The sequence below is a fragment of the Crocuta crocuta genome, unplaced genomic scaffold, assembly GCF_008692635.1.
Source record: "Crocuta crocuta isolate KB4526 unplaced genomic scaffold, BGI_CrCroc_1.0 scaffold32, whole genome shotgun sequence".
Lineage (NCBI taxonomy): Eukaryota > Metazoa > Chordata > Mammalia > Carnivora > Hyaenidae > Crocuta > Crocuta crocuta.
The window spans coordinates 7,665,824-7,688,132 of NW_027529424.1; the positions used below are offsets into that span (position 1 = coordinate 7,665,824).

At 45.8% G+C, this 22,309-nt stretch overlaps 1 protein-coding gene across 1 annotated transcript in view; it reads right to left on the reverse strand.

Moving 5' to 3' along the window:
• ITIH2 (inter-alpha-trypsin inhibitor heavy chain 2) overlaps nt 1-22,309 on the reverse strand; it is a 34,264-nt gene that overhangs the window by 6,130 nt on the left and 5,825 nt on the right. The window contains exons 5-16 of the mRNA XM_077758407.1: nt 20,088-20,192; nt 19,180-19,342; nt 14,644-14,751; nt 13,837-13,965; nt 12,335-12,451; nt 8,548-8,716; nt 7,816-7,941; nt 5,932-6,113; nt 4,727-4,912; nt 4,218-4,357; nt 1,863-2,032; nt 398-535 (exon numbers count right to left, since the gene is read on the reverse strand). Coding sequence (XP_077614533.1) covers nt 398-535; nt 1,863-2,032; nt 4,218-4,357; nt 4,727-4,912; nt 5,932-6,113; nt 7,816-7,941; nt 8,548-8,716; nt 12,335-12,451; nt 13,837-13,965; nt 14,644-14,751; nt 19,180-19,342; nt 20,088-20,192 — 1,733 coding nt within the window. The remainder of the gene's footprint in view (nt 1-397; nt 536-1,862; nt 2,033-4,217; nt 4,358-4,726; nt 4,913-5,931; nt 6,114-7,815; nt 7,942-8,547; nt 8,717-12,334; nt 12,452-13,836; nt 13,966-14,643; nt 14,752-19,179; nt 19,343-20,087; nt 20,193-22,309) is intronic.

The window sequence follows — 22,309 nt, forward strand, 5'->3', positions numbered from 1 at the left end:
CAAGCTGATTAATACGCAGGACAATGGGGTGCCTGGGTGGCTCAGCTGGTTGAGTGTCCAACTCATGTTTTCAGTTCAGACCATGATCTCAAGATTTGTGGGTTTCAGCCCCGAGTCGGGCTCTCTGCTGACATCATGGAGCGGGCTTGGGATTCTCTCCTCTCTCTCCCTCTCTCTCTCTACCCCTACCCTGCTTGTGCTTTCTCTCTCTCTCTCTCTCTCAAAATAAATAAATACACATTAAAAAAAATTGTACGGAATGATCTTTCAAGGGAAGGCAATGATGCCTGGAAAAGCCGTCTGATTTCCCAGGACTTTGGTCACCTACATAAACGCTCTACAGGACTGTGAACCGACTGGGAGCGAGGACGTGGACGTGGCGCCGAAGGTCTCTTACCTCTCATCACATGTGGAGGAGGAGTTGCCTCGAGCACCTGAGCCCCCAGCACAGGCATCGGGATCATCGGCGTTGGGGAAGGGTGGACCCACGAGGGGACTGAACTCGGAGCTACTTTGCTGCCGTAGTACAGGGCGCCTGTGTAGAAAACGCTGCATGTATTAGATTCCGGGCTTATTTTCCCATAGAGATCCCTTACAAGTTCAAGACTGTTTTATGTAGACCCCAGAGGTTCTCAGCTAAGGTTTTCTCGCATTAATTTTATCCCCGAATTTTCTCTCTTCCTGCTCCTCCTGTCTGACGCCGTGTGGGCCTGCTATGGGGTTCTCCGTGGAGCGCGGGGCTGGGGCTGTCCCCGTGTCTTCAGCAGAAGCCAAGGGGGTGACGTCCAGGCCAGCCCCTGGCGAATTCCAGGCTTACAGTCGGCCTCTGCCTGGATCTGTTCCTATTTCCTCACCAAACAGCAGTCTGAAAAATCTGGTTTCTCCACTAACGAGTTTCCCCTACTGGTTACCAAAAGTTCTTTTGGCTCTCTGACGTATAGGCAGTCTCCCTGTCTTCGGGAAACAAATGGCAGTCCGCCTAAGCATTTTATCTGGGTGATACAAAATCACTTACAACTGCCTGTTGATCTAGGGTGAGCTTCCCCCTAGATAAATTTAGCCGTGGGGCCCCAGGCTCTTATAACAGGGATGTCAGAAGTAAGAGTTCTAGGGCGACTGGGGGGCTGAGTCAGTCAAGCGCTCGACATGAAGCTCAGACTCCTGAACCATGAGATCATGACCAGAGCCCAAATCAAGAGTCGGACACTTAACCCACAGAGCCACCCAGGTGCCCCGTTCATGTATTTTTTTAATGGATGATGGAGAGTACTTATTCCATTTCATTGGATACACTTAAAACCGTGATGTAAAAGTTTTACTTTAAAAGTTCAACATTGGGGCGCCTGGGGGGCTCAGTCCGTTAAGCCTCCGACTTCACCTCAGGTCATGATCTCATGGTTCGTGGGTTCGAGCTCCGCATTGGGCTCTGTGCTGGCAGCTCAGAGCCTGGAGCTGCTTCAGATTCTGTGTCTCCCTCTCTCTCTGACCCTCCCCTGCTCACGCTGTCTCTCTCTCTCTCAGAAATAAATAAAACATTAAAAAAATTTTAAAGTTCAATATTTATAGTTTGCCCCAAAGTACATTCATTGCAACTATTTAATCATGGAGGGACAGGGTTCAATGTTCACTTAAAACGTGCATGCAGGATAGGTAGGTCTTAAGCATTCCTGCGGGACGTAAGTGAGCAAAAATGTTCTAAGATCAAAGCGATAAACTATCCCAGGTAACTGGGCAGGAAGAGCTTGGACACGTGGGGCCCCGGGCCTGGGAGCAAGAGGCGGGCTGCAGGGGGAGAGGAGCAGAGGCGGGGGGACCCCGACTTAGGGTCGCCTGCGTCCTCCTCCGCCGAGAGAAACACCCACCTGAGCAGCAGGAATGGTCTTGCGGGGGGGCGTCCGCCAGCATGCGCTCGTCCCCTGCCTCGTTCTCAATCACCATGGCGGTGAGCGGCGTCACTAGGTGATGTTCCAGAGACATCTGCAGGATTGATTTTGTGATTTTCCTCTTGGCGGCAGCTGTGGGAGCCAGGCTTCTGTAGTTAGGAAGTAGATGCATTTGACAACATGAAGACACACACACACACACACACACACACACCACCCACCAATTCTGGGCTCAACCAGGACCCCGCGGACCACAAGGTAAACTAGAGCTAACTGGCTGCACAAGGCTAGTAGTGTATTCAGCCATGCAGTCCTAAGGATATTTTGTTAGTAGATTTTATTTTTCAGAGCAGATTGGGGGTCACAATAAAATCAGGATGAAGGTACGGAGATTTCCCACGCTCCACAGTGCCCCCCACTGTCAACATGCTCCACTGGAGCGGCGTATTTGTTGCAACTGATGAACTGACGTTGACACATCGTCATGACCCAAAGTCCACAGTTGACATTACAGTTTGCTGCTGGTGGTGGACAGTCTTTGGTGGTGGGGGCTTTGACAAACGTGTAACGACCTGCATCCGCCACTGTGGTATCGCACAGAGCAGTTCCACTGCCCTAAAGTCTCCTGGGCTCTGCCTGCCCATCCTTCCTGCCCCCCAATCCCTGACAAAGTGCTGATCTGTTTTACAGGGACTGTTTTTTTAAAAAAATCAATATTTAACTTCAGCAATTTGCTGTCTGTGTGTAATTTTGCTGTGAATGCACTCAGTACGCTTCTGTGAAGGGGCAGGGATATTTCTTGCTCATTTCAAAGCACCATGTCTGTTTTGTGATCTTACGAACATCATGGGTTTTCTCTGTGAGTAGGTCATACAACCGGATTTCATTTCTGGCCCCCCCCCAGATCACATGACTCTGTTCCGTCTTACCAGGGTTCTGATCTAATAGGGAGAACGGGGCTCGGGCATCATAATTCTCCTTTCAGCACCTGCATGTTATTCTGATTCATGTGGTCAAAGAGCTAAACATTACTTAGAAGTATAGTTTTTAGGGGCGCCTGGGTGGCTCAATTGGTTAAGCACCCAGCTTTAGCTCAGGTCATGATCTCATGGTTTATAGCTTCAAGCCCCGCGTCGGGCTCTATGCTGACAGCTCATAGCCTGGAGCCTGCTTCAGATTTTGTGTCTCCCTCTCCCTCTGCCCCTCCGCCGCTCAGACTGTGTGTGTGTGTGTGTGTGTGTCTCAAAAATAAACATTAAAAAAAGATTTTTTAAAAAAAGAAGTGCAGTTTTTATACTGTAGAGTTTAAGAGTAGGTCACCTAAGAAGCCAGCAATGAAATATGTAACTAGTATGTCACCCATCCTTATGTGTATTATAATCATAAACTTCTCTTTGTTTCTTTTAATAATCTTTTTAAAGTTTTATTTATTTATGTAATCTCTATGCCCAAAGTGGGGCTCGAACTCATGACCCTGAGATCAAAAGTCACATGCATTTCCAAGTGAGCCAGCCAGGCACCCCGTAAATTTCTCTTTGAACAATAGACTGTTTTCAAAAGAAAATACAAATGGATTACTGATACTCCCGACCACATGGATGGACCCCACAGATATCTTGTTGAATGAAAGAAGCCAGAAATGGGAGAATACAGGTTGTATCATGAAATGAATTTCATCACAGGAAACTAATTGATGGCGACAGTGATTCCCACTGCAGGTGGGGGTAGGTGTTCGGTGGGAACTGAAGGGCAGACGTGTGCAGGGCAGACGTGTGCACGGTAGAAGGTATACAGGGCAGACGTGTGCAAGGTAGAAGTGTTCTCCAATGATCTGGGTGGTGATTACGTGGGTGACACATGTACGAATTTAGGAAACTGTAGTCTTAACATTCATGCACTTCACACACTTTATGTATGTTATACCTCAAGAAAAAAGGAAAAAGATTGAACGCAGCTTTACGTAAAGTGCTTGGAAGGCAGTGGACATTGACAGTCCAAATCCTGAATTAATTTGCTGCCTTTCTTGGTTCCAAATCCTTTTGTATATTACTTCAAATGTTTAAGGCAAACCTCTTACTTTTGCAAATCCTTGTTATATACACCCTTTTCTTCTTTTTAAAAAAATTTTAATGTTTATTTATATTTGAGAGGGAGAGAGAGGAGGAGGAGGAGGAGGGGCAGAGAGAGAGAGGGAGACACAGAATCTGAAGCAGGCTCCAGACTCTGAGCTGTCAGCATGGCTTGAACTCACAAGCTGTGAGATCATGACCTGAGCTGAAGTCAGACAGTTAACCGACTGAGCCACCCAGGGGCCCTACACCCTTTTCTTCTTACCGCTCAGCTAGAAGTTGGTTGATTGTCAGATAGGCCCACAACTTCTTGGTGAAATCAGGATCTGCATGCTTGTCCTTTGCTAGAAATTTCTCCAGGTCATCCATTTCGGCCAGAGTTTCCAAGACTAATTCCGTGTTAGCCTGGACGATGGAAGATTCCATTGAAAAACATCAGGGGAACAGAACTATAGTTAATCAATCCACATTTTTCATACCTACTGAGCGTGAATCAAGGCGTGACGTAACTTCAAGGGGAATGCAGAATAATTCAAAAGAGCACAAGAGCAGAAGTAAGTGCAAACATCCAAGGTTTGGGGTGGAAAGGTAAGGATTTACAGAATGGTTTGAGGACAATGGCATAGATATTGTCATGCCTCCCCTTGCAATTATTGCTTTTACTCTATGTGCAACATTCTTGAAATGCAAAATATTAGCCTGTTAATATACAAGACAGACTGTATCGAGGGAGCCAATTCGTATTTTTGGAAATAAGTAGATAAACAGAAGTACCGAGGTGGCTGTGATGATGCTTTGTAGCTGCTCGGCTTTCTCGGGGTCAAATTTTCCTGCCACCACAATCTCCGAGCCTCCGAAATAGTTATGGAAACTGTTCTGAGTGACATCCGATACTGACGTGTGGGGATAGTTGAACTGGACATTCCGGAGCAGTGGGGTAGAGACCTGGTTGTAGAATTTCTACAATCCATAAAGAACAGAGAAATCGTTATTTTCCTACCACCTCGCAAGTCTAAAGCACTTTTCTCTGAGATGCCTCAAAGGCTTAGCTCATATCTCTTAATTTGTTCTCATGGGATTTCTGTGGGAAGCCATAGGACAAGAAAAACTCACAATTATCAGATGAATTCATATGGAGAAAATAAAAAATCATTAAAACTATTACCCTTGACTTAAGAGCCCAGCATTTTTAAAAACTTTTGTAACCAGCGTATATAACTCATAAATACATCTAATAAGAGAAGTCAGCTGGGTTGATATTCCCAAATTGCCCCTTATCTCTTTCCTGTCCTCAACTTTAAATTAAGAAAAAATTTTTAATGTTTATTTATTTTTGAGAGACAGAGAGAGACAGGAGGAAGGGCAGAGGGAGAGGGAGACAGAATCCAAAGCAGGATCCAGACCCTGAGCTGTCAGCACAGAGCCCAGCGTGGGGCTCGAACCCACGAACCATGAGATCATGACCTGAGCCAAAGTGCTTAACCGAATGAGCCACCCAGGTGCCCCACCTCTCCCCAACTTTAAATGTGGTGCCTGCCATTGACACATGGTACCTTGTACTGACAGAGGGTGGGGTAAAGACATCTTTTTCTTGTCCATTTAGTCAAGATAAACAAGTAACTTATCTCCTTTATATTTAAGGAAATTTCCAGGCTGTAGTTTGATCTGTGTTGTGTTATAAAAAGTTGACACCGAGATGCCAGTGTACTTTAAAGGGAAAACCATGGCCATGAAGATGAGGCGGACGATCCATTTAGCAGGACGCAAGAGCCCAGGAGCGGCGATAATGCCTCACTGAGACTTACTTAGGGGGTGGGGAGGCATGTTTCCAGCCCNCACTCGGTTCTGATTCTCACAGCTGAGCAAGGCTGACATGATGACAGTGTGGGCTTAAGTTCAGCTGTCTTCTTTTAGACAGCAGGTATGGCCAGTTGAATGATTTGGGGTGAAGGATGGCAAAGAAACAGAAAGAAAGTTACTTTGAGTTGGGAAGACGTGTCCTGGTTTCCGTAAATCCTTTGAGCAATTCCACGGTTTTCGTTGGAGAGTCTCTTCAAAAAATCATAGTCAACGTCAAACCCTATCCCCAAACTGAACAAGGAGATATTGTCTCGTATGCTCTGCTTCACGTTTTTCTGAATTTTTGACAATTTTAGTTCACCTAAAGTTGATGGTGACAGAAAGGAAAAGAACGAGGGGGCCACGTTATTATAATGGTTTTGAAAGGAAATCCACAGAGGGAGGTAGAGCTAAATTTTTGTCAATTCAAATATATTTTTTAAGTTGATTCATTTTTGAGAGACAGAACGTGAGCAGAGAGACAGGGAGACGTAGAATCTGAAGCAGGCTCCAGGCTCTGAGCTGTCAGCCTAGCACCTAATGCGGGGCTTGAACTCACAATTCATGAGATCATGACCCGAGCTGAAGTTGGATGCTTAACCAACTGAGCCACCCAGGAGCCCCTAATTTTTGTCAAATTAAAAGTGCACTTACCTTTTGACCCAGAGACTCAGCTTCTAGGAATTTTTCTTATGGCTGCACTCACACAAATGGAAATGCAGTATGGGCCATCATATATAGGAACATTATTGGGAATAGCACCGTATTGTAAACAAACGTACGCCAGTAAGGGAGGTCCATCCGATGATGATACTAAGCAGTTATTAGAAAGAGCAAGGCCACTTTTATGTATTTCTTTTGAATGATCTCAAAGATGCATTTTTAAAGGGGAAAAAACAACGTAAAGATTGGTATATGTAGGGTGTATTTGCATATACACATGCGTGTATGTGTGTGTATATATATTGACATTTAAGTGTGTATATATGTGTATGTAATCTACAGATAGGCACAGAGTATCTCTGGAAAGATACACAAGAAATTGGTGACCAAAGACTCTCCAGGGACAAGAACTGGATGGTTAAGGGATAGAAGTGAGGAACAGACTTAGTTTTTTACCATGTTTCCTTTTCTTCCTTATGATTTTATTCTCACGTTCAATTTTATTTTATTTTTTTTTCAAGGATTTAATTTTTTTTAAAGTAATCTCTACACCCAACATGGGCTTGAACTCACGACCCTGAGATCAAGATTTGGGTGCTCCACTGACTGAGCCAGCCAGGTGCCCGTCCAATTGAATGCTAAAAGTAATCTGATCCGAGAGGGAGGAAATACTACATAACGGCTCCCCTTCTAGTACCAGTATTAGTAAAATGGTTGCTTTTCATCCTTCTAGAACTCCAGTTGCCATTCTCCTGACTGGCCACTCGTCTTCCTTCCATTGCCCACACGTCAGACTGTAACACAATCTAGCATGTACCTTCCTTGTATTTGTCAGCGCAGAGACACAACTAAAGCAGGTAAAACTGACAGCACCTGATAGAAGCCAGGAGGCATTGGGCCATTTTGTGGAGAAGAAGGTCGATGTGCAGGATGTATCAGAAAGGAGCAATTTCTCCAGTTGCCACGATGGCTGGGGGAATGTGGAGAGCAGTAGTGCATGTCATTACAGGCTCCCGAGGTGTGCTGGAGACTTGGGGACGGAGACGCATTGCACACACTTGCACACACTGTCTCACACACCTGAGGTGTGCAACAGCAGGCTATGATGAGCCCTATTCAAGTGTCCCCCACATGGTGCAGGCGAAGCCTGAGCTTTCAAGAGCATCGCCAAACAATGTCTGGGACTGGGTTTCAGCACGGTGAGCGCTTCCGGGTCAAAAGAAGCCTCTTGTTAGAAAGCTTGGGGCTAGAGTGGTATAGACACTCAGGCAAGTGCTGTTAGATTTCCCGTTTTAAGCAAATCACGTTCCCGAGAAACAAGAGTAAAATATTTGTCACTAGAAAAGTGACATGCTACTTGCCTACTGTTGGGTCACCGTCAGAAACCAGAATGATCAGAGAGACTGATTCAGGATCCAGCATTCCCAAATTGTTGGCTTCATTCAGGATAAAGATGGCCCGTAGCAGTGCCTCGTTGATATTTGTTCCTGTTAGAGTAACGTTATGTGCGATTCTGTTATGTACTCTTGCTCTGTGCAAAACGATCACATCCTGGGTTCAGGTTCATCTGTCTCACAATCACTTATGTGTAATTTATTCAGCACCCAGATCCTTCAATTACTTTCCAAGCGACATAAATTTCCCCCAGGCTGGTCAAGATTCCCCAGTGAAGTAAAGTATTCACTTCGTTCAAACTACTCCCTTAAAGATGAATTCGACTTTTCAAAGCACCCATCTGTTGCTTTGTTAAACACCAGACTGAAGGTACTTAAGTCAGCCTTACTGACATGCTGGGACACTGGTCTGTGGACAGTTGCATTTTATGCTATGACAGTCATATGAAGGCTGGTGTCATTTGCTGACACCCCTTTCTGAGAAGGATTGAAATGGCTACAGAGCTGTGTGGAACGGGTTATGCCTTCTACCTTCACACGAACTCAGTACTCATCGTGTAATGATAAGTGTCTGATTTAAGGCAGGCCATTGGGGGTGGTCTCTGCAGACCACTGTGATAGGAAAGGATACTTCCTCAGTGAATAAAGTTTTGAGCCCTATGAAGGTTTCTTAGTGGGCTCTTGGCTAAAGTCACTCACCACCACTAGGTTGGATTTTCTCAATGTACTTCTTAGCATCTGCAACCTGTGTTTTAGTTGCTGAGACCAAATCATTTCTCCAGGTTCGAACATTGTGGTTGAAGTCAACTACAGAGAACTGATCTTCAGCTCTTAGGTCATCCAATATGGTCTTCATGGCTTCCACTGTCTGTTTTCAACAAAGAATGAAGAGGGGTCTCATTACATAAGCTTGAAGCCCAAGAAGAACTGAGGAAGACCAAGAATTCATCCCAGTCGTATTGCAAGTACCAACTCAAGCTGTAATTCTTCCAGAAAACCTCTTAAATCCACCTCAGTCAACACCGATTTGTCTCTCACTTACCCTGAATGTGCATTGTCAGCATTTCGATGCTTAAACTTTTACTGGTTTATTTTGTTACACACAACCATTTTGACTAGACTCACTTTTAGTGAAGAATCATAAAGTTCAGGTACCCTCTTAGGAGGACCTGCAAATTAAATGTATATTCCAAGCCCAGCTACTCACCCTCTCTCTTAAATGACCATTTCTCATCTCCCTTCTCTTCAAATTACTAACACTCCCCTCTTCCTGTCTCAGCTTATGACCTGGATTACAATTTCCCTGAGAAATTAAAGCAATTAGAAGAAGACTTCCGTAGACTTCCACCACCACAAGATCGTACCTATTAGCATTTGTACCCACACATTTTTCTTCTTGGCAGATAATATAGGAAAACAAGTACTATTTCTATTGAATGTAAATCCCTCCACCGGTGAACTAGCTTTCATTCTCTCTTATCTACTGGAGGACAGGGCTCTAACAATGGCCCTACATTCAAAATTTCCCTCTCTCGTTGCATTTCCATAAACATAAGAGCATGTTGTTATTTCTCATCCCTTTAAAAATCCCTTCTCAGTTTCCCTCTGCAATAAAATTCCTCAAAAGATTTTCCTAAACATACTACTTCCAAATCTTCTCTTCCTATTTTCTTGCAAACCCACTCCATTCAGATTGTCGCCCATATCACTCCATTAAAAGTGCCCTCATCAAGGGGTGCCTGGGTGGGTCAGTTGGTTGGGCATCTGACTCTTGGTTTCGTGTCAAGTCATGATCTCATGGTTCATAAGTTTGAGCCCCGCCCCCCTTCAGGCTCTGAGCTGACAGCACAGAGCCTACTTGCAATTCTCTCTCGCCCTCTGTCCCTGCCTTTCCCTCGCTCGCTCTATTTCTCTCAAAATAAATAAATAAAATAAAATAATTGCCTGCATCAAGGTCACAGTGACTTTCAGATTGCCACGTTCAATGGACTATTTTCACTTCTCATCAGATTCAATCTATGAGCAGCACTTGAACCAACTGATCACACCACCTTCCTTCATTCGACTTCCTCATTATCTTCCAGAACCTCAGACTCCCTTGGTTTTCTCTTCCTCTCATTGGTTGCCTTTCTTTAGTCTTCTTTGATGGTTCCTCCTCTTCTCCCCAAATTCTTACTATGGGAATATCCTAGGGTTCAGTTCACTCTCGGTTTTCTTCTTTATCTACACTGAACTTCTCAGTCAGTCTCATTGCTGTTGCAAATACCTTGCACATACCAGTGAGTCCTGATTATACATCTGATCTCTCTCATTTTTTAAACAATTTTTTAATGTTTATTTTATTTTCGAGAGAGACAGACAGACAGACAGACTGAGTGGGGGACAGGCAGAGAGAGAGGGAGACACAGAATCTGAAGCAGGCTCCAGGTTTTGAGCTGTCAGCACAGAACCTGATGCGGGGCTTGAACCCATGAACCATGATGTCATGACCTGAGTTGAGGTTGGAAGCTCAACCAACTGAGCCACCCAGGCGCCCCAGTCGATTTCTTATGCTTGAAATCCAGACTTGCATAGTCAGTAGCATCATTGACATGTCTGCTTGGATGCTTAATAGGCATCTCAAACATCACAAATCCCAAACTGAAGCCCCAGTGTTCCCCACAAAGTCTCACTCTGCCCGTCTTCTCCAACTGCTCAGGCTAAGAGCTCAGAGCATCTTGGAGTCCTCTTTTCTTCTCACACCTCATAGCTTTAGTAAATTCTGTTTATTCTACCTTCCAAATAGATTCCAGAATCCAGTGGCTCCTTGTCACATCCACTACGGCCACTCAGGTTCACTCCACCATCATCTCTTGCCTGGATTATTGCAATAGCTGCTTTCCTGGCCTCCCGGTTCCCACCCTCACTTCCACGCCAGTCTGTTATCAACATAGTGGCCACGGATATGCCTTAAAGCATGTCAGATCATGTCATTCCTTCATCTTAACCCCCCAGCAGCTCACCATTTCTCTCAAAGATAGGGCCAGGGTTCTCACAGTGACCTAACGGGCTTCACGCGATCTGCCTGGTCCCTCCCTTCTTTTTTTTTTTTTTTAATGTTTTATTTATTTCTAGGAGAGAGAGAGAGACAGCATGAGCAGGGGAGGGTCAGAGAGAGAGGGAGTCACAGACTCTGAAACAGGCTCCAGGCTCTGGGCTGGCAGTCAACACAGAGCCCAATGCTGGGCTCGAACCCACGAACCGCAAGATCATGACCTAAGCGAAAGTCGGACGCTTAACCGACTAAGCCACCCAGGCGCCCCATGGTGCCTCCCTTCTTGAAGCTCGTCTCCCTTGTCCTCTCCCTCCTTCTCCCTGCTGGGCTGCTCTCTGCTCTTTGAACACTTGGCACACTTCTGACTCAGAGCCGTTACCCTGGCTGTCCCTGCCACCTATGACCAACTGCCCCCAGAGAGCTGTGTGCCTCTCTCCACACCTTCTAAGCGTTTCCTCAAGCTCTTCTTTTTTTATTTTTTTTCTTTTTTTTAAGAGAGAGAGAGAGCGTGAGCAGGGAGGGTCAGAGAGAGAGGGAGATACAGACTCTGAAATAGGCTCCAGGCTCTGAGCTGGCAGTCAGCACAGAGCCCGACACGGGGCTTGAACCCACGAACCGCGAGATCATGACCTAAGCGAAAGTCGGATGCTTAACAGACTAAGCCACCCAGGCGCCCCTCCTCAAGCTCCTCTAAATGGAAGCAGCTATTTAGATGACAAACCTATTTAAAAATTTTATCACCTACAAGTGGTTCTCCTGATTCCTAATACACTCCCCTTTAAGATAAAAAAAAGAAGGGGAGCCTGGGTAGCTCAGTTGGTTAAGTGTCTGACTTCTCAGGTCATGATCTTGCAGCTCGTGGGTTTGAGTCCTGTGTCTGGCTCTGTGCTGACAGCTCAGAGCCTGAAGCCTGCTTTAGATTCTGTGTCTCCCTCTCTCTCTGCCCCTCCTCCCTTTGCTCTCTCTCTGTCTCTGTCTCTGTCTCTCTCTCAAAAATAAATAATCATTTTAAAAAATTTCCTTGTTTGCTCTATAGAACCTCATCTGTATCATTTCGCACAGGATTAGCCCATATTGAACTCCAGCCTGGAAGACATGAGACAGAGAATGGCCTCCCTCAAGGAACTGCTGTGTAATTAGAAAAGATGCGCTTATAAGGATCAATGAACAATGGCACGGTGTTGAAGTAGAACGTTACGCAGAAGAACAAGAGTGACACACAAGAGTGATCAGTGCGAGAGGAAACCAAGATGGTATTTTCAGAAAATGGTGAGTTGTGAGACACATGTCTGTGGTTTACCAGCCATCATGTCTGTGGTGCTTTGTCAGGGACACCCAAGGGGACCGAGGCGATGCCTGAGGGAACAGGTGCGTTGAATGACTGCAGTGTCGGGAGGCGACCAAGGAAGGCAGGGAGTCCCACGCACCACTGCCAACAAGGGGGATACTTACTTGTTTCATTTTTATTCCCCACATTGAGCCGCTAACGTCAATGACAAAGAGGATGTTTTTGGGAATTGGGTCCAGGTTGTCAGGAGCGAAAAAGTGGACAAAATACCCATTAAATACCTGGAAAACAGAACCCGGTGTTTAGCGTGTAGGAAGACTGGGGGTTGAGAGACTGAGAGAGAAGAGGCGTGGAAGCATGCTGGTCGTAGAGGAGAGAACAGAGGCTTGGAGGCCACCCGTGTCTCTCCCTTCCCCTTCCTTCTCCCCCCCATTCTTTCCCCGTGAGGGTAGTTTAACCCCCAGTGCATTTCCACCATTCCCCTCCATCCACCCAGTCTTCATGGACAGCCTGTGTCCCAGGCACCCTGCTGGCCAGCTGGGAAGCAGGCAGTCTCTGCTCTCACGGGGCTCGTAGGCCGGCCGAGGATACAGACAGGTAAAGAGGCAAAAACATCAAGTGCCATGTGCCACGATGAGGAAAATAAATGGCTCAGAGAATGCCCAGCGGATGTGATCTTACTCACATGGGGGAGTCTTTCCCAAGGGAATGGTACCTACACTGGTCTTGAGGATGAGTTTAGAGTTGGGCCGCCAGTGCGGGAGCTGGGCAGCGCTTAGGGGTACAGGTGTGAGTGGGGAGGAGAGTTCTAGACAAGGGTGAGGAAAATATAACACCCTACGGGCTCTTTAAGTGGTCCCGCACCACAAGAACTAGAGAATTCAGGAATTCAAGGAATTAGGGTAGAGAATCAGCAGGACAGATCATGAAGGACCTTGACTAGCACGCGGGGTGCCAGGTTTGGATTGTTCTTGAAGTTATTAGAAGGCCACTCCACCCAGATTCCTGGTCATCGTCTTTGTCTTCTACTGCAGGTTCTAACGCCTGCCTTCCCCAGTTCCTTTCCACTGCCCTTTGGTCGCTGCTATCAAGACAGTACAATGGCTAGCTGTTGAGGGTGTAGCTGTGGACGCTTCTCGATGTCCCTGTGCTGGAGAGAAGCACAGGCTTTTGCATACCCTCTGTGGACTCTTACCTGAGCACAAGGGAAATACAGACATACACCTAAGATATGACGAAAGGGGAAAGGAAACTTGAGAAATCTCACAAGGAACATTGGCCCTGGAATTCACCAGTAGCCTGAGTCTTCCTCTTGGCTGTTCCATCCACCCAGCTCCATAACCTCCCAGCTTTTATGGACAGTTTAATTACAAAGGACCTTCAAAGGTTATCCAAAACTCCCATTCTGTGATTTTCTACTGTCCTTCATAGAAGGCCTAGAACTTTCCTGGGACAAGGACATGAAACTCAACGAGCCTCTATTTAGTTTTCTTGACATGAAAAGGTAATGCTTAGTAACGCTTAGGAAAATATGATTATAGTCCGATCTACACAACTCGGCACTTGCCTTGGCAGCGAGGAGCCACCCAGAAGCCAGGGCGTTTGTTCAACAAGGAACAGTTGTTTGGCCTCAGCACGGTGCTTCTCCTAGACTGTTTTTACCCACCTCAAGTTCACCGGCTTTCTCTTCTCTGTTCACATCATACATCACCACCAGCTCACCGTCTACTGCAGTCTCAGAGCAATTAGAGCACTTCCTTTGCTGCGCCACAGTGGGCCTGAAGGAAACATGTGCCTGCAAAGAACGGTGATGTCAGAGCCCAGGCCCTGTGCCTATCCCTCCCCAGAGGAGGGCTGACAACCGCACACAGGTAAAGAGGGATTGCCCGTGGCTTGATGGTCACCTTATACCCAGGAACCACTGATCGTCCCATTTCCAATGCAAGGGACAGTGCCGGGCATGTGAGGGGTATCTGTCAGCCTGTGGCGTTGTGGCCCAGGGTTTAGGACTTTTTAAGATCGTCAAAGAATGCCTCCCTTCCCCCCATCAGAGAGATGGCTACCAGCTTTGAGAATGAGTTTGTGAAAGTTTCTTAGAGGAATTGGACCCCTCCACTGTTGGTTATTATTGGTCATGAAGCAAAGAGAATTAAGCTGAGGATCTCTCACCATGACTAAGGAAGATCCACCATACATTGTGTGAAAGCTGTCTTCTGGCTACTGGCCAAGCAGATGACTTGAGGGAGATGGGGCCAAAAGGGAAAGTCACTGGGCAAAACGCAATGAAATAGCTGGGAGTTGTGTTCTGTATACCCTGTGGAAGGCCCTAGATTTTCCCCAGGGATCTCTATTCCTTCCCAGAGTTCAACACCACCTGACCTCTTTTCTGCTCCCCAGATCTCAGGAAGGGAATAGAACCCATGAGCCAGTAGTAGCCACTTAGATCCTTTGCAATAGGCAATACTCATGATACCTTCTGCTGTCCTTTAGACAGGACCGGAACGCCATCAAAATGGCCATCAAATGTGTCAGGAACATGAAGAAATTTTATTCCCTGAGGTTCAACAATCCACACGTCTACCTGGAGATAGGAAAGAAAATTACTCGAAGCATCAGAATATCTTTCAAGGCTTTGGGGCGCCTGGGTGGCTCAGTTGGTTGGGTGGCCGACTTCGGCTCAGGTCATGACCTCACGGTTTGTGTGTTCGAGCCCCGTGTCGGGCTCTGTGCTGACAGCTAGCTCAGAGCCTGAAGCCTGTTTCAGATTCTGTGTCTCCCTCTCTCTCTGACCCTCCCCTGCTCATGGTGTCTCTCTCTCTCAGAAATAAAACCTTAAAAAAATGGAAAACAAATATCTTTCAGGGCTTTTTGAGCAAAAAGTACAATTACTACATTCTCTGCTGTGTTTCTCATCTTCAGGTCTTCCCAGAGATAACCCAGCCCGTTCCCATGATCACTTCTGTGTGGTCCTTAACTTCCATGGGATACGATTCATCTCACCACCATCTCATGTGATGGGCAACTCAGTGCTTCCTTTCTAGTACATCCTTCCTCTGGGTTTAATGCCCCATCTCTATCCTATTCTATTTTGGGGGGTTGTTGTCGTTTATAAGAGTATTCATTTTGTTAAAGGGAAAAAAAAAGAAAAGCCATTCCTTTTTTTTCCCCCATTCTCTCCTCATTTATTTTATTTTATTTTATTTTATTTTTTTATGTTTCCATTTTGTTTTTTTAAATTTTTTTATTTTTTCTTTATTTTATTTTTTAGCTTTTTTTTTTTTTTACAAATAGTTTATTGTCAAATTAGTTTCCACATAACACCCAGTGCTCATCCCCACAAGTGCCCTCCTCCATGCCCATCCCCCCTTCCCCCCACATCCATCAGTCCTCAGTTTTTGTCAGCATTCAAGAGTCTCTCATGGTTTGCCTCTCTCCCTTTCCCCCACCATTTCCCCCCTTCTTCTCCCCCTTGTTCCTCAGTTAAGTTCCTCCTAATCCTCCTATACATGCAAACATATGATATTTGTCCTTCTCTGCCTGACTTATTTCGCTCAGCATAACACCCTCAAGGTCCATCCATGTTGCTACACATGGCCAGAAGAAAAGCCATCCTAAATGATTCTGTAGTTACTTTATAGACCTGTCCTGGGCCTTTTCATTTCTTTTCTATCTACCTGCTTTGGGCAGAGCTAAGTAGAAGGAAGTCCCTTGGGGTGATCGTTGGAAAAAACCTAATCATGGCTTCTATTTCTCTCTATAGACTCTACATGCTCCACTAAGCACTTCACTTGTATGAACTCATTTAACTCTTACCAATAATGTTACTATCTATTATCGTTTTATTTGTTATTGCTCATTTTGTGGTTGAAGAAACAGATTCAGAGTGACCCCGTTCATAAGTGGCTGATCCAGGCTTCAAACCCAGGGCCCACGCTCCTAATACTTTGTACACTGCTTCTTGACCTCCAATAGCTTCTGCTCCTTCTTTTCAGTAGCTATCGCCAAACTATTGTTAGCCCCATGCCACAGTAGCCTATTTGTTTTTCATGAGATTTCCTTTCTTTCACACATGCCCACTTAAATGTGAGGTCATCAGATAGAGTCATGTGCATATTGGTTCCCTTACTGCCTCTTCCTCATTTAGGATCATTTGCGCCAGTGATGAGCTATCTTCCTTTTGACGTACCTGGCTTTGGAATCATGTCAACATTTTCTCTGATTTCTTTTTCATCTGCTTTCATAAAGTCCTGGACACTTATCTAGGCAGAGCCAACATTTTCCTTCTTGGTGGTTACAAATTCCGGCGTAAGATGTGAACTTAATTTGCCTCCAAGTCTCCCATTGGCTCCAGATTCTCTGTGTTGGAAAGGACTAGATCTACACAGAATCAGGTGGATCAGCCATCCTAGGTCAGTCTGATCCAGCCATTGCTGGTAGTTGATTAAGCAGCTCTTGGAGGACAGGGAGAAAATCAGGAATTTACAGAAAACTGGGGCCATTGCTTTCATTCTTCCATAAGATTCTGTGAACAGGTGTAGACTACTCAGGACAAAGTTCAGTCTCTCCGTAAGAACATAAAAATGGCAGGAGGACCTTTCCCTGAGTGTCACAGAGGCTATTAGCAATCCTGTGCTTAATGACGTAGGACCCCAAATTTAGTAGGACACCATGCATTTGGGGGTGTGCCTATGGCCCAGCTGGTTCAGCTGACAGGTTGGGACAAGTCCATGGTGGCTTTGAGTCACTTGCCATGTTTGTTGGCTTTTCTGTAAGGAATGCAGGAGTTGGAATAAAACGTTTCCCCCAAGATTTGATACACACAACTGGAGGTAAGAGTGGGGGTTAAAAAGGGATGTGTTCCTCACGATTCTTGTATTTCCGGTTGGGTAATGGTGATTAGAAACCTTTTCTGGATTAAGCACAAGGAGAAGACCTAATTTTATGATTTCTCCTTAATGTATCTTTGGATAAGATCAATCCTCTTTAGAAACTGAAATATTTCATAGACTATTATGGCTGGAAAGCACCTTAAAAATCATCTAGTCCAACCTCTCATTTCACAGATGACAAACTGAAGGCCAGGAAGCAGATTTGCCCAGATCCCACTGCTGTGAGTGCCAGCTCTGGACCAGAACCCGGAAGACTTGCCATTGGGTCTAACACCCTTGCTAACACCTGTCTTGTTTTAAAAACAAGGAATTCCTAAGAGCATGGGGAATTTAAGGATGAACAAAAATTTCAGAAACATAAGATTTATGTGCTATGTGGTATGTGTGTTCAGAATCATTATCTTCGTGGAATCAAATTCAAATTCTTCGACTGATAGCATAGAATGTGGTTTTAGATGCAGTTAGACATAGTCCCAAGTCTTAATGGTTTCTCAGCTCTGTTTCCTTAGGCAAGTTATTTATATATACCTGTACATCAGGGCTAATGAGACCTACTTTATAACTTGTGGGGAGGAGTCAATGACATACAATATATCTTCTCCTATCATTAACTCAGTTACTGTTAATATTATTAACAACCTCAGTACTTGCGTCACTATAGGCAAGATGCTAATCATATCTATTTATCATGGATTCATAGCATTGAGCAAGAGAATGAGGGTGACGGGCATACATTCTCCATCACTCCTAAAAAAATAGCCAAGGTCACATGGTGAGTTGTGCAGAGCCTCCAGCCAGGACCATAAAGGATGCTGGGATGTAGCTCATAACCCACTCGCCAAGTCATGTGTCTTGACATGCAGCAGCATTTGCCAGAAGGAAGGGTGTCTCATTCTAACTTTCACAAAGGCACCGTATGTGCCAGAAGGGACACTAAAAACACCTAGTGGTATATACCTCGATAGCAAGCTGGTGCCACATAGTGGTCATGAGAAGAAAGTGTGTTCTATTCATCAGATACGCAACTTCCCAAATTAGAGCACAAATTTCGCCATAATCGAGTCATCCCTGGGAGTCTTCTCTGTCTGTGGGCAAGTCTGCTTCAATCTCCCGTCTGTCAAGTGAAGAGGCAGATTGGATTGTATGCTCCCCTGGGCTGCTTCGGGCTCTGCTCTGCCTCTTACACAAAATGTTCACGTGAAGTCACAAAGCTTCAAGCTCCCTTTTGGCAGTGTCTCAGGTTATAAGCCAACAGGTGAAGATGTCAGACAGTAAAGGTGAGTTCGTACTGGTAAGGCGGTGGGGGCGGGGGCAGAGGAAGATAACTAACTTCATTGAGTCCCTATTATTTGCCACCTATTCCTATAAATTATGTGGAAAATATGTTATATACTCTTCCTGCAGATGAAAACATTGGCACTCAAGATAACACGTCCCATGTGAGAAGGCTAGTGTCATGACTGAAGGGCACTCCTCCCGCGATAACCCCCAAAGACACGTCTACATCAAATCACTGGAAACTGTGCATGTTACCTCCTTTGGAAAGAGCATCTTCATAGATGGAGTTAAGATAAGGATCTTGAGATGAGATCCTCCTGTACTACTCAGTGGACTCTAAATCCAAGGACAAGTTTTCTTATAAGAAGAAAGCAGAGGGCGATTTGAGACACATAGGGGAGAAGACGGTGTGACCACCAAGGCAGAGATTGGAGCGGTGTGGCTGGGAAGCCACAAGTCAAGGAGTCCCAGTGGCTACCACACACCAGGAGAAGCCAGGATTCTCCCTCCAAGCCTTTAGAAGGAAGGCCCCGCTAACACCTTGATTTCAGACTTCTGTCCTGAAAATAAATTTCAGTTGTTTCAAGCCAGCCAGATGCAGTCATTTGTGCTGGCCACCCCAGGAAACGAGCACAGCTCGTAAGGAGCTGGGCTGGCGCTGAAATCCACAAGGCAGTGTCCTGGGGGACCCCAGACCCATAAGCTTTTCAGGGCACCTCACTGTCTTCCTGAGCTGAATGCATCCAACGTCCCCAAAGAGTGATGATCAGGAGAAAAGCACCCGTGGGGAATAGGACGCATAGCAGATGACGTCACCGCATACCCTGCACCTCCTGGCTCACCTCCAAGTGCTTGGCCAGTCGTCCCGGCTGCAGGTGGAGTCTGTGTTCATAGGACCCCAGCTTCCGCCACTTCACTTCCTGGTAACGAAGTTCAAATTGCACCTTTGCTCCGGGGAGGACGTTTACCTCGGTTTTGAAGTTTTCCATATCGAGAGCTCTGCTCCTGAGGGTTTAACATCCCAGACGTAAGTCACCACAGGCATGATGGAGAGCGAGACCCTGCGTCTACGCAGAGGGCATCTAGGCTTTTCTGGGAAATCGTGCCTGCTCCAGTGTTCATGACCATGAACAGGAGGTACAATAGACATCACTGAAACTTCTGGGTAATTTTAATCCCACCTATAGCTTATTCTTCTCTCCTGCCTGATTGTTTTCTTCCAGAGATTCTTAAAGATTTGAGTCCTTTACAAGAAGCTCCTAGTTATCGATCCCTATTCCATGCCAGGAACTCGACCTGTGTCATTTCTAAAACAGCGACCCTGCAGGACGGATATCATTCCCCTCATTTCCCAGATGATAACAAATGAAGCTAATGGATTACTGGCCAACTGCTCAGGACCACACGGCTACTTAATTGTGGGGCCGGGACTCAAACCCAAACTCAGACGGTTCCAGAGACCGCATGCATTTCCTCTGTGGCATTTGAGACTTATTCCAGAGATCCTTTATGTTTGCGAAAGTTCCAGAAAGAAGAAATCTCTTATTGCATCAAATGGGATATGCACTCCCAGCGCAAGCCCTTACATAAACACACACATTATCACGTGCACCGTGATCATTGATCGAGGTGTTTAGTTTTGAAGAGGAAACCGCAGGGTTGGCAAATGAGGATGGTGGGGGCCTTAGGAATGATTTTTAATAATTAAATGGGATTGAGAGGGAGCAGCGTGGAGTGAGCCCGCCCTTACCTCACCAGCCCGGCCGTCTTGCCCTTCGCTCTCGCCTGAGAGTACAGCGCTCGGCCCACTGTCTTCTCTCTGATGGAACTTGTGAATGTCGTGCCATCTACAGTCCTAGAAAATGACAGGAGGCCACCGAGTTGTCCCAAGCAGCAGTGTTAGCCAAACAAACTAAGGACACACAATCCGCCTTGGAGGATTTAGTGAATGGGGGCAATTACCGTTTCGCACCTAGCGGTAACAAGAAGAGACACATCTGCCTACATCATGGCCAGGAGTCCCTTTGTCTGGGAGTGTGATTTAAGAGGCAGGTGCCCACCCTGAAAGCTTCCCTCGGGTGTCGCTGCGTGTGTTTAAAATTGCTCCCCATCTTCAAGTTTTGCCCTTCAGATTAAGCATTGTTCTCTTTGGGTAACCCTTTTGAATTACAAATGTGCCCACGAGAGGTGACTGAGAAATCACTGGTTATCTGGCTTACATTCGTTCAGAAAATGATTCTTCTAATAGCCTGGGCACATCATGCTCTCCTGCAAGGGTGGAAAAGAGGAAGGAAGATGGAGGAAGGTGTGGGGGTCCCTTAGCGAATCTATGTTTACCCCTCTAACACCGTCCTTGGGGCCCTCTGGCTTCCTTTGCATCTTCGCCTCTACCCGCCTCTCTGTAAGTGACTGTCATCTAATCCGTACCAAGCAATGATTGGTCAGAGCCATCAAATTACAGGATTTCAGAAGTCAAATGGAGCCCACGGCACTCCCATGGACAGAGAGTGCCCCTCACCAAGGAGGGGTTTAGAAGCGTGTGCAGAAGTCTTCTGTTGTTCTGATGACTGAAAGTACTATTGGCATTATGGGAGGCGACCCAGAACGCTAGACCTTCTGCAGGCGTGAGGGCCACTTTCTCGTCCCTGAAGCCACTGGCATGCTAGGTGAGGCACGCTTGAAGGCCAACTCTTCAGATACGAGAAATCAGAGCCAGAGGACAGGGACTTACTTGCTCAAGGTCACACAGTCAGTCAAAAGCAGCGCTAGAACTAGACCCACGTGTCCAGGTCTGCCCTGTTCCCATCAGTCCAGACTCAGGTTCAAGGACCCAAAAGTCTTTAAGAGCAAAGGAAGTAATCTCTAGTGGGAGAATATTTGAAACCTTGGTAAAAGAAGCAGAAATATTTTGAACAGAGAGGAGGCCTCGGCAACTCATGGAATGGTGGTGCTAGAACTGGCCGGCTGCTCTGGTCTTCCAGAGTCACCTCTGAGTGGAGAGAGACCAAAGTAAATGTATATGTCACAGCTCTATCCTTTGTCACCTCAAATCTTCTATAAAATGAGATGGAAAAGAAAGAAAAGAATGAAGGAAAACGGAAAGAAGCGATGCCTAGAATAAATGCTGGTTAAGTGGGTGAAAAATAAAAATGTATTAGAAGAGTTTTAAATACAATTTTTCAGATGCAGTGTCATGTAATACCGCTATGTAAAAGCTCTTCCTTCTACATTTTTGATTTTAGAGCAGGCAGCCTAAAATTTAAAAAGTAAATAAATTTCTTGGGGCACCTGCATGGCTCAGTGGGCTAGGCGTCTGACTTCGGCTCAGATCATGATCTCATGGCTTGTTGAGTTCGGGCCCTGCGTTGGGCTCTGTACTGACAGCTCAGAGCCTGGAGCCTGCTTCAGATTCTGTCTCCCTCTCTCTCTGCCCCTCCTCTGCTCTCTCTCTCTCTCTTTCAGAAATAAACACTAAATATTTTTAAATAAATAAAAAAATTAAAAAAATAGATTTCTAAGCCATTTCAAAGGATACTAATTCGAGGGCGCCTGGGTGGCTCAGTCGGTTGGGCAGCTGACTTCGGCTCAGGTCATGATCTCACAGTTCGTGGATTCGAGCCCCGCGTCAGGCTCTGTGCTGACAGCTAGCTCAGAGCCTGGAGCCTGCTTCAGATTCTGTGTCTCCCTCTCTCTCTGACCCTCCCCTGTACATGTTGTCTCTCCCAGAAATAAATTAAAAAAATAAAAAAAATTCAAAGGATACCAATTCAAAGTCACCTAACACCTCTTCCCCACCTACTTTGCCTTGTTTAGAAAATATGGTTAACATGCTCTGCAGTTTTTAGAAGCCAACATGCATGGTATTTGAACACTTTATTTGTTCACAGGTATCGGTGATTTTGGTGTATGAAAGACCAAAGCAGATGAGAAGTATCTCAATCAGTATCTTAGTAAAAAAAAAAAAAAAAAAGG